Genomic DNA, 12,093 nt, shown 5'->3' on the forward strand with positions numbered 1-12,093 from the left:
GTGTAGACCACCCTCATATAGCTATACTTATAACATGTTACTTGTGCTCTCCTCTTCTGTCTTGAGTCTGTGCAGTAAAGTTTATGTGGGCACATAATACAATACTGTGCACTTCCGTAGTCTGCATCTGTTAAATAGAGTTGAAACGATCACATTACAAGATATATGTCTGCCATCTGCTACTTTCAACTATCCAGAAGAGTGGAGATGAGCACAGTATACACTTGTGTCATTCCCTTGTAAATACTACCTGTTAAGTTGAGTTGAGGCTAGCAGACACAAAAATCATGATTTTTCTTGCAGCTGATGTCAATTGAGTCAAGTAAAGGCACACACACCATTCCACATGAATTCTGTGTCCTCCCCTCACAGCTGATGTTGGCCCAATAGTCTGATGATAGAGTTGAGGTGAGGAAAAGATATGGTCTAAACAAGCCTCAACCACATTACATGTGTTAGCTTTTGATCTCTGGTGTTTTATTTTTCTCATCTCTATGATGCATGGAGGTTCGTCTGCCTCTTCCTATCTTTTTACTGAGTAAAGAATATAGACTAAAAGAGAAGAGATGCAGTCTCTAATGGGTTTGTATTTATGAAACCCTTGTTATCAGTGGCAGCGCCAAGGGAGGCTTGGGATGGCTTGAGCCTCCCAAAATGAACCAACCCCCCTTCAGTCCCCCAATATTGTTACCTACATATATTCATAAAATATGAAAAACACAATCGTCGTTATTGCTTAACAATTAACATCAAAGAGACATAGATCTGTGGAACTCAACGTCTTCATTAAGATGGAAGTATGTGTCATGTGTTCCACAGCAACGTACTGAATGAACTGAAACTGTATTGCCGCTCCCTGTGTAATGCCATTCTATCATGAGCATTGACGAAGATTAGACAAGCACGTTGATTTCAAGTTACAACAGATCATCACGGATTTTACTTGATAAGCCAAAGGTTTCACAGGTATTTACCCATTAATTTCATTTATCTTTTATTGAAAAGTAAAACATAGCATGCATGTATAAGTGTATTGTGTATAGGTCAAAACTATGAAGCATTTAGCCAGTGTTGTGTCCTCTGTGAGATCATTTTGCATTGTGTATCAGCCATCCAAAATTTGCTGCTAATCAACAGAACAGGCGCATTGTTTTGGAGTAATATTAACTATAAACACAACATGATGAGAGGTAGTTAGCCTCATAGTGAACTTACTTTTTCTCAGAGTGTATGGCCTTCACATCGGATAATTCGTTTCTGCTATATAAACTATATATTTATGTTATATTTCTTTTGTTTTGTACCTTTACCCTTAATGGTATATTAAATATTCAATCTAAGCTAATCTTGATTTTTTTTATTATTATGTATTACCTTGGGTGGAATTTAGGTGAGCTTCCTCTTTTACATATTCGCATATTTTCATAAACAGATTATTTCTAATTTGTAATAATGAATTATTAATCAGAGTATGAGTTTCCAATGAAAACTGCATTGAAAACGCAGTTCAAAATAGCAAACCTTTCTGAAATGTAACTTGATATTTACATTATTATAATTTACCATCTATACTTCATATTGATGGCATTTTGGGAAGCCCCTCCACAGTTTACCTCAGCTCCCCCAACGAAAATATCCTGGCGTCGCCAATGCTTGTTATTGGGTGGGTGTGACACTTGATGGGTTTTATTCAGGCGCTTTCTGAAAGAGCTTATCTAGGTACATCTTTGTACCAGCCCTTCCACCACTTTAACATGGAATTCTGTGTGAGGGGTGAATATCGTCTCTGGAGTTAAGATGTTCCGTACCTGAAAATTTAATTCCTATAAAAAAAAAACACCTTTTCAGACACATTCCTACCCTTCTTCAGGTGGACGTCAGTATTTCTTACCTCGTCAGAGAATGAATGCCAATATATAGAGAAGGAAATTGCGAAAAAGAGGTGCGAGTTCTCTTGGATGTGACAATTTACAAGAAATCAGTCTTGTAAGATTTGATGGGAGTTGCCTAGAGATTAGTGGTATACAAAATCTCAAAAGTAGACCACAGGGAAAATATCTTAACTGTGTGAAAGGTGAGGATCTATCGAAAATACATTTGCAGGTGGGAAAAAAGTTAACTTCCAATTAGTTGAAAGTTTTATTATATATTTTTATTGTTTCTACCCTTTAATAAATTGGTTTTTGTTCGACCCTAATTTAACAGTATTTTTTAAATTCGTTTCAATGAGGTATAAGTATCGTATTACATAATCAAAAAACCCCATCACTTTCCAGCCAATAAATAAATCATAACTTTAAAGATGTATAGATTACAAAAGAATAAAAGTTAAGGAAGGTTTTCAAAAAAATGAAATTTTATCACGATTAAAAAACTTGTTTATTTGGTTTAGCGCAAAAATATATATGCACTGTATGCGTTGTGTGGATTAAGATCTGGCTTCTACCGTTGTGGACTTGAAACATATAACGAACTAGTTGGGACTATTTAGAAGTATTCATGTCCATTAAAGCATTCATTAGGATATTTCTGAATTTTTTGTTTGATAAAACCCTGCATATGTTTTATTTTTAGTTGTGACTATTATTAATAGATTATTTTCGGAAAATAATATTTAAATTGTTGTTTTGTCACTGTTTGGTTTGGTTTTGACTTTCGCGCAAAGCTACACGAGTGCTATCTGTGCTAGCCGTCCCTGATTTAGCAGGGTAAGACTAGAGGGAAGGCAGCTAGTCATCACCGCCAACTCTTGGGCTTCTCTTTTACCAACGAATGGTAGGATTTATCGTAACATTATAATGTCCCCATGGCTGAAAGGGCAAGCGGATTAGGAGTCGAGTGCCTTACCCACTTGCCCATCTCGGGCCTTTTATCACTGTTCTATGGATTAAAACAAACGTTATGTGATTACAAACTGATATGCAGATCAAACAAACGGCAAATTCCAATTAGTATTTATTTTGTTGGAGAGATGGCGTCTCTGAACGTTTCATATTGTAGTGTGGCGATAATGCTATACAGACCGTCATGAAGTTTCGTGGAGTTGCATTAGGTAAAACGTGAAGAAATGTAGGTATAGCGTATTTCTCTGCTTTTTATCATATAAGGAAGTTACAGTGAATGTAATTCTAGGAATATTTGAATCTGTACTTTATTTTACTTAGTGTTAATACTTATACCAGCCATCGTTAGAATACAATAGTAAATACATTTTATTACTTTTAATTTTGATATGTGAAACTAAAATACGCGTGTCAGATCAATTGAAAGTGTGGAAAAGCTTTTCAATTTTAACCAATATCAGGAGAGACTGTGTAGTATCATAAGTCTAAGACTTTTAAAACAAATGCTAGTTGTATCCAAAATATGGGGGGGGGAAAAAAACGTATGTATGTAAATTTATATTTATCAGAGGAACGATCTTGAATGTTATATAGTTTCAAAAGTATTAAAAGGACTATAAGGTTAAAAATACTGTTTTTTTTTTTTTTTTTTGTTTTAATATATTTAGCTGACTGGAAATGCTTTAGCAGCTTGCACTGCTCTTCAGCCAACCTAATTAAAATATAATAGTATTTTTAACAGAAAATGCTTATATAATAAATACATCCCAGTAAAATTTTTTAACAAAAATGTAAATTAACTTTATGCAATTACAAATCAATATGGAGCATAATCTTACAAATAGATATATTAATTTTATAATTTAACATCGATAAAATAGCGTTTAAATAAAACAACCAAATACTTAAACTTGTAAGTTATTTGCATACAATTTGAATTACTTTCAAATTTTTATATTAAATAACTTTCAGGTTTATTATCCCAGGACGAAAATGAGAACCAGAAAAAGGCATTTGTGGTACATCATGGATACTAAAGTCTTAAGATATAATTATAAATATGTTGAGAGAATGTTAATGGACTGTGAATCTGACATGGATTTTTGACATGAAACTTATTTTTCTTTATATTGTGTTTTATATTTTCAGTTTGGCCAACACACAAATTTCTAACATCCTGCACACTTTAACTAACAGATAGTTTTTAGAATTGCAAGAAAAAGATCTTTTTAATTTAAACATAACTATTTTTTCTATGTTTTCAGTATATATGTATTTGTTTTTGATAACTGCTATAGTGTAAACCGTTAAGCAAATGACTTGTAATTCTTAATTAAATTTTGTTTGAATATTTATGTAAAGACAAAAAAAATCAGTGAAGCCTATCATTGTAATAAAACATTTTCAATACTTGTATGATAAGTTTCTGACTGGACTCTATATTAACTTGAGGCCTGGCATGGCCAGGTGGTTAAGGCACTTGACTTGTAATCTGGTTTCGAATCCCCATCACACCAAACATGCTCACTTTTTCAGCCGTGGGAGTGTTATAAATTGAAAGTCAATCCCACTATTCATTGGTAAAAGAGTAGCCCAATATTTGGCAGTGGGTGCCTTCTCTCTAGTCTTACACTGCTAAATTAGAGACGGCTAGTGCAGATATCACTCGAGTAGCTTTGCACGAAACACAAAACAAACTATATTAATTTGAACCTTGCACATATATGAGATCTAACACTTAGGAATGTATATCAATGTATTTGTTATATATTTGATATTAACTTCTGATCAGAACAACTTAAGTGGTTCGTTGGTTTGGAGGTTTTATGGTGCAAAGCGACTAGTCTATCTGCACCACAAATTATTTGCTTTGAGCAAAACTAAAAATTAAATTTTCATTGTTTCCACTTGTAAAGATTAGAATGCATTATTTACTCAATCTGATACCATTAATATGAACAGTGTTTCCATCCACAATTTAAGAACTCGGATCCTGTATACTTTATATGCTATGAAAAAATTAAAGGTTTTTTTTTATATTATTAGATGTTTTAGACCATAATTTAAATCCTCTAAGTTTAACTGGTGTAAAGAAGTAAAACATAATGGTAGATTAGAAGTTTTGTAGCAACTAACTTGGTAATATTATCGTTAACATCACTTAACTTTAAAATAATTTTCAAAAATTCTATGAAACATTTTAATCATAATGTTTACATATAACATGGTAATCATGATCTATAAACTACTGATTTTCAGGATATTTGGAACCACAGAGAATGGTGTTACACAGATCAAAAATTCATATATTTTATAAATTTATTATGAACATATTGACTGTATGTGACTTTTTAATGCTAGCTGACACCAAACTTGATTGTACAATTAATGTAAGGGATATAGAAATGTGGTATAAACTGTTGTAAAATGTTATTTCAGATTTAACATAATACTTCAAGTTTGGTATAATAACTTTAGTTTTAGTTTGTTGCACATCATTTTTTGTATGTTGCTCTTTCAATTTAAGTTGTTATCAATAATGACTTCCACATATTTGATGTAGCTAGTTTGTCAATAACAATATTTTTATTTCAAAGTGATATGTTTTTATTTATTTTATAAACTACATTTAATTAAAATTAATGGAAAATTTATTTATTGTCGATTTATCTGTTAAGAATCTTTCAATTAACAAATCAACATTAACATGAGAACAGGCTTTAAAATATTTCTGTCCACTGGCATCCTACTCGCCGTATAAAATTGGGGCCAACTGAGAGATTCTTTTGACATTATGACCTGAGAAATTTTTATTTTCATGAATTTCTGCAGATATACTGAGAACTCCAAAACCATATTTTGACATTATATTTTGATTGCCACATTATAATTAAAATGTTTCTTCTTGGAAATTCAAGTATTTTCTTATGGTATAAAAGGTATTGCCTAATTACCAATTAAGTTCAATGCTGACTGGCAAGTGCATTGAGGTTTGACAGTATGGCTTATCCTCAGGACCCTTCATACTAAACTAATAAATAAATACGCAATTTAACAGGGGAAAATTACTATAGACAAGTATACATCAACAGCGAGCAAACATGCATCTGTTCAATGTATTTGTCTATGTAAAATATTCTTGTAGATTGAGAATTGGGATAAAAAAACAAATTAATTCCAATTTGTAACTTATCTGTGTGGAAGGAAGTAGTTGGAGCTTTACCTGGTGAACAAGATGAAACAGAAGAAAAATACTGTATATTTGTTGTCAAAATTCAATTCAACTCTTTTTTTCTTTTTTTTCTGATCAATATCAATCATGATTGAAGAGTGCATTTCAAAGGGAAATTCTATAGTTCTCTTCATGATAAATGATGGTGGTTACTGTATTCATGTTTTACCATTATGTTTTAGATGATCACAGAACTAGTGGTATTTCATGATAAATGATGGTGGTTACTGTATTCATGTTTTACCATTATGTTTCGGATGATCACGGAACTAGTGGTATTTCATGATAAATGATGGTGGTTACTGTATTCATGTTTTACAATTATGTTTCGGATGATCACAGAACTAGTGGTATTTCATGATAAATGATGGTGGTTACTGTATTCATGTTTTACCATTATGTTTCGGATGATCACAGAACTAGTGGTATTTCTGAAATTTTTCTTGACAAGCAGCTTGAAAATTTTAAATCAGTTTAGGGTTACTGCGAAAAAAAAAAAGTTTCTTTCTTTAGTCATCTGTTTTTATGAAAATTGAAATTTAGGTTTATATCATAACTTACGTCAGTGTAAGTTATAATTGAATTTGAAACATTGCAGGTTTCATAATTGCATAATTTCTGTGAGATTGAATATAATGCAACTTTTAATTTGAAGTTTTTAAACTGGATCCATTTGTTTACAGAATCATAGTAATAGTGGTACTTCTGACTTTGAGTATTTTTTTTCTTTTCAGAAATTTGCTGGGTAGATTTCATCTGACAAGTTATGCTAAATCTTTCAAGGAAAATGAACTAAAATCAAAATGATTTGTACAGCTTTGTTAAGTAGATTTTCCAAATTTTGGAAATTGCCCAGGAGTTTTGTAGTGATGTGTTGTCCATTTATTTTGTATCGATGCAGCTACGAAATTGCTCAGTCCACATCCATGCACTTATTAACGAGAACATGGCATTACAAGATTGTTTCTGGCTCTTTATCTGGAGTAACTGTTTCTCTGATGAATGAACATGGCTGTAAGTATTGGAGGTTGAAAGGAAACCTTGTTGTATCAAATTCATTCAATGACTGGTTATATTGCAAGCATAAATCCACTTCTACCAAAGATGGGAAGAGTCTAGGAAGTTCAACAATATTAGTTCAGGATGGCTTAGATATTCAGGAACTTCCAGTGATTGTGAAAAAGACGAGTGATGTGTTAGCTGTAGTTGGAAGTACATCTGACAAGCCTGAAAACAGTTCTGTATTGGAAAATAAAAACCTAGAAAAAGACACAATTGATGTGGACCTTTATTCTTATCTTTCTGAGAACAAAAGGTTTGATCATGTGAAAGTAGAACAATGTGATATTGATCTGATGAACATTCAAACAAATTTAGAAGCTTGCTTATCCACAAAGCAGTTGTTAGCCTACCTTCGAGATCTGCCTTTGAAAGAAGTGTCTTCATCTGTAGCATTGGCTGTTCTAGAACGGCTGATTGAATTGAAGGGTGTGGGGTCAGATGAAATATCCCTTGAAGATATTTCTCCAGAACACACTCTTTATTCTGTTATTATTTATAGACTGTGTGAACTTGTAAGTAGTTTTGAAGACATCAATGCTATGTTAGCAGGGTTAGGATGTGTACTCAAGGGTAGAATGGATGAGGAAGAAAAAAGAGTGTACGTAGAGTGCTTCGTGCAGGATTGTCTTTATCAAGTTAGTGATGGCAAGCTGAGTATTTTACAGACTTGTGAACTGGTAAATCTGTTACATAGGGCAGGTGGTGACCAGCAGGTTACAGTAGATAAACTGTGGTCTAGTATAGTTGACTCTGCTGAGTACATTGATGAAAAGAACATTTTAACAGTATTTGGTATCTTGCCATGCTTCAAAACATCTCAGGCAGTTGTTCTAAGAACTTTGATGAAACGGGTAGAGCTGTGTTATTTAAAACTAACTGGAACTCAGGTAGCTCTTATTTTACAGGTTGTATCAAATTTGCGACAGAGACCTTACAAGCTGCTCTCTGTATTAACAAGATGGACAAATCTTAATCTACATACATTAAGTGAAAAAGAATTCAAAGACATCGTTAGATTTATGAACAGAATGAAGTTTCGCGATAGTGGTCTTGATCATGCTGTAGAACGATACATGAAGACTAAAGGGTTGAAGTGTCAGAATACTGGAGTTGTAAGAGTTGTTTCTGAATACTGTACTCTTTTCAGGTGGAGGAATACAAAAGTTCTGGAATGTTTGGCTGCTGTTTTTATCAAACATGGTAAAAAGATTCCTCCAGAGAACGAGTAGAAAGTATTGTACATTTGTTTGGACTTCTGAATCATCAACCAGCTTGTGCTTTTGAATTTTTTGAAAATTTGGAGAATTTGCTTTTGGAGAGATTTGCTGATTTCAAACCTCAAAGTATAATAGAGATTCTGATGTCCTGCATTTACTTACAGCGTTATCCATTGAACTTTGTGAAAAAAGTTATGAGTCCATTTTTCTTAGATAGACTTAATGGTAAGTTTATTAATAATTTGAAAGAGTATTAGATGTGTTTAAATACAGGAGTGCAAGTAATAAAACCAAAAGGATAACACGTGAAAAAAGATAGAAGTCTAGTCTCATAGATGAGTTGTGCAAACAACTTTGGAATAACGATCAACCCTAACATGAGATGTATGGGTTTAGATGTTACTTACTAGTATGGGTATAATTTCCACTAATTGCATGTAATATAGATGTACATGTATACTGCACTAGGAGAGTTATTAATCCATTGCAAGTTGCATTTGAATTGCAAAGTAACATATAGATAGATTGCAATTGGAAATTGCAAGGTTAGAAGGTTTTAGCAAGTATTATAGACTGTCTAATTAGAGGAGTAATGTTAACAAGAAACTGTTTAATTAGCTCACACTTACTGATGAGAATACTGATGCAGTAGTCAGTGGAGACTCAAACACTGACACTGATGTAGTAGTTAAATAAATTATAGATTTTTTAAAGTATACACTGCTGCAGCTGCACAAACTGTGTGAATTAACATTTTTATTAATAATATACTAATACCCTGTAATATATTGAGTTCTATTAAAAATGGCTCAGTATGAAAAAATTATGGAACAAAAACACCTTTTTAATGAAATACATTTAAGTGAATGTGTGTGCACAAACTAATGCATATATACAAAAAATATATAACTTAAAGATGTAATAAAGTTTTTTACAGTAAAATGTGTCTTTTATATTTTTGCTTATTATTTTTTGGCCCTCTAAGATTAACTTTCAAGGAAAATTTTTATGGACCCACAGTTTTTGTAGGCCTTAGGCATTGTGCCTAATCTGGCCCTGTTAAGTAAATGGTTACAGTAAGTGAAGTGAAAGAACATTTGAAGGTAAGTATTTACACACTGTAAATTATGAAGACAACTGTTTGTTACATCAAAAATGGCAACAGTTATAAAAGACTGGAAGCAAAAACTACTGACATAAACATACAAATGTCTAAAATTATTTGATTATCTATTGAAACTAATATTTAAAAAATCCAGATAATAAGTCTTTAAAATGTTATTTTTTCATGATAAAAACTTGTTAAAATTTTACCTTGGAATGCAGGAAATCCCGTATTTTAATGGATGCTTTATATCGTGTTATTACCCAACTAAGTTTTGAAGTTTTGCTCCACATTTGATATAAAATTATCAAATTTAGATTTTAGTTCATAGTTTTTTGAGGCTGTAAAACAAGACGTATCTTTATTTGGTAGAATGTTTATACAGAGCATTCATGATGAAACTCAGATGAATGGATGTCAACTATCTGTTGTGTAAACAAGTGTAGAGAATGAAATTTTTTAGTCTTCCATTCATTCAATGTAATTTGATCAAGAATTGATTTTTAATAATATATCATTTTCTGATTTTTAATAATGAGCAAAAGCTGATGTGAGATAGATGTGGAAAAATCTTTCAAAACAGAAATTATGCTTCATTTAAGATAGGTGTTTTTTCCATTAACAACAATTGCATAATAACAGTGGAGGTCAAGGAGATGATTAAAGACAAATACTGGAAGTTTATGAGACATTAACACTCCTACGAAAAGTGGCCTAATAGGCCCAGAGCACTTGAAAGGTTATTAATATTAGGCTAATAATTTCATTTAAATTAGCCTAATAGGCCCCACTTTTCGTAGGAGTGTTAATAGACAAATTGGATGGAATGTTTACAGAATTTGATTAAACAGAAAAAAGACTTGTGAGAAACAGTTAGGTGACAGTGTTAACACCAACAGAGGAATTTAAGTATGTTAAGGTCCTAATCCCAGTTTTATTTACCTCTAAAAGTTACTGAAGACAGGTTTTGTTGAAGGTTGTGAGTTGACTGACATATTAAGTTTTTCCAAGAGACAATACAGCAGAATTTCTAAATATGAGAATTCTGTCATGGTTGTAAGTAAAAAACATTGAAATATTAAAACTTGATAAAACAGTATTTATTTAAAGAGGTTAAAGATGAGGTATAGAACCTGATATCTTTCAGTTTAGGTTGGCTAATGGACAGATTCGTTAGTTGCTTGCTTATGTAAATGAGATGATGTGAGAGTTACTTTGGATCTTATAGGCCGCCTTGTATTTCAAAGGTTGTAAAAAATGTTAGTCTGATACAAGACAATTTGGAGAATAATTTATTAAAATGGATTTAGTGAAGAGAAAACCTTGTCTTACAGGTGTGTTAACTTTTCAGGGTGTTTCTTGTTATCTAAATGATGTGGAATTGATGTACATAGATTTTCAAAATGCTTTCATAAGCTGTTGTACAAAGACTAGCAAAACAAGTGATCTTGGTGGGGAGGGTGATGGAGAAAACATAGTTAATATATTTGGTTTTCAGGGTGACGAGATGAGGGAAAGCAAAAAGTTGTTATTAATAAAGTCCTATCAAACTGGACGTTTGTTATTAGTGGTGTATCTCAAAGGTCAGTGCATGGGCATCTTATTCTATACATGAATGATATTGATAGTGGCACAACTAACAAATTATTAAAGTTTACTGATTACTTTAAATTTGTTGTTTTTGCTATACTAAGAGTGTTGAAGTAATACAGTACGACTGGATCGATTGGTAAGTTGGACAGATAGAAATAGCCTATCACTGTAGAAAGTGCAAGTTAACGTGCTTGAGTTATTATAATTTTTATCACTTATGTGAAGTAGATGAGAATAAAAAAAATCAGCAGGATCATTGAAGTATTTGTGGAATAATTATAGATCTTTGTTGGTTGATCACTATTGGGTTAGTGCTTTGTTGGCAATTGTAAAGTGAGGATATGTTTATAGATGTATTGATTAGAAGACAAAAGGGGGTAATTATATCTTTACAAATCCCTATCTGTGCTTCATATGGAGTAATATATATATATAAATCTGATCTAACCAGTGAAAGGGTTTGACTTTTTTATATAGGCAAGTATAAAGTTTGAGGCACAGGCATTCTTCACATATGTGCCATGCATAACTCGTGCCATTACGGTAACTGACAATTATCATGGAAAACTTTCCATCTATCTGTGGATGTACCTCCTCGTAGATGAGTTTAACAATTCAGATGAAACTTTGTATCTAACTTAGCAGTCCATATTCATATTATTTTTCCCATAGAATATGTTGTACATTGACTCATCTATTGTTACTGTAGTAGATACTAGTAGATACAAGTTTGGTAAAAACTTGTACCACAACAAAATTCTACAAGTCGAAGATTACATATTGGCTTGTTTCCCATAATTACCAAAATATACAGGAATAAAATATCCAGCTACAGTGTGGAGAAAGAAGATATTGTTGCTGTTTAAGCATCCTACTCTTTTTTTTAACTTGCACGGTCTAACTTCCAGTTTATACTAGGACTAGAGTAACTACTTAAGATTAAACATGAGAATCGTTTCATGTTTAAAATATTTTAAGGTATTTACCTACTTTTTTAATGTAGAACTTCATTCTCAGCAGAAGTGAAATTTAAGATTTATT

At 32.2% G+C, this 12,093-nt stretch overlaps 1 protein-coding gene across 1 annotated transcript in view; it reads left to right on the top strand.

The window, feature by feature from the left end:
• The first annotated feature begins 2,709 nt into the window (after nucleotides 1-2,709).
• LOC143249921 (FAST kinase domain-containing protein 3, mitochondrial-like) overlaps nucleotides 2,710-12,093 on the top strand; it is a 29,021-nt gene continuing 19,637 nt past the window's right edge. The window contains 3 exon segments of the mRNA XM_076500532.1: nucleotides 2,710-3,073; nucleotides 6,810-8,348; nucleotides 8,351-8,579. Coding sequence (XP_076356647.1) covers nucleotides 6,879-8,348; nucleotides 8,351-8,579 — 1,699 coding nt within the window. The 5' untranslated portion in view covers nucleotides 2,710-3,073; nucleotides 6,810-6,878.

The sequence above is a fragment of the Tachypleus tridentatus genome, chromosome 4, assembly GCF_004210375.1.
Source record: "Tachypleus tridentatus isolate NWPU-2018 chromosome 4, ASM421037v1, whole genome shotgun sequence".
In the NCBI taxonomy this organism is placed as follows: Eukaryota; Metazoa; Arthropoda; class Merostomata; order Xiphosura; family Limulidae; genus Tachypleus; species Tachypleus tridentatus.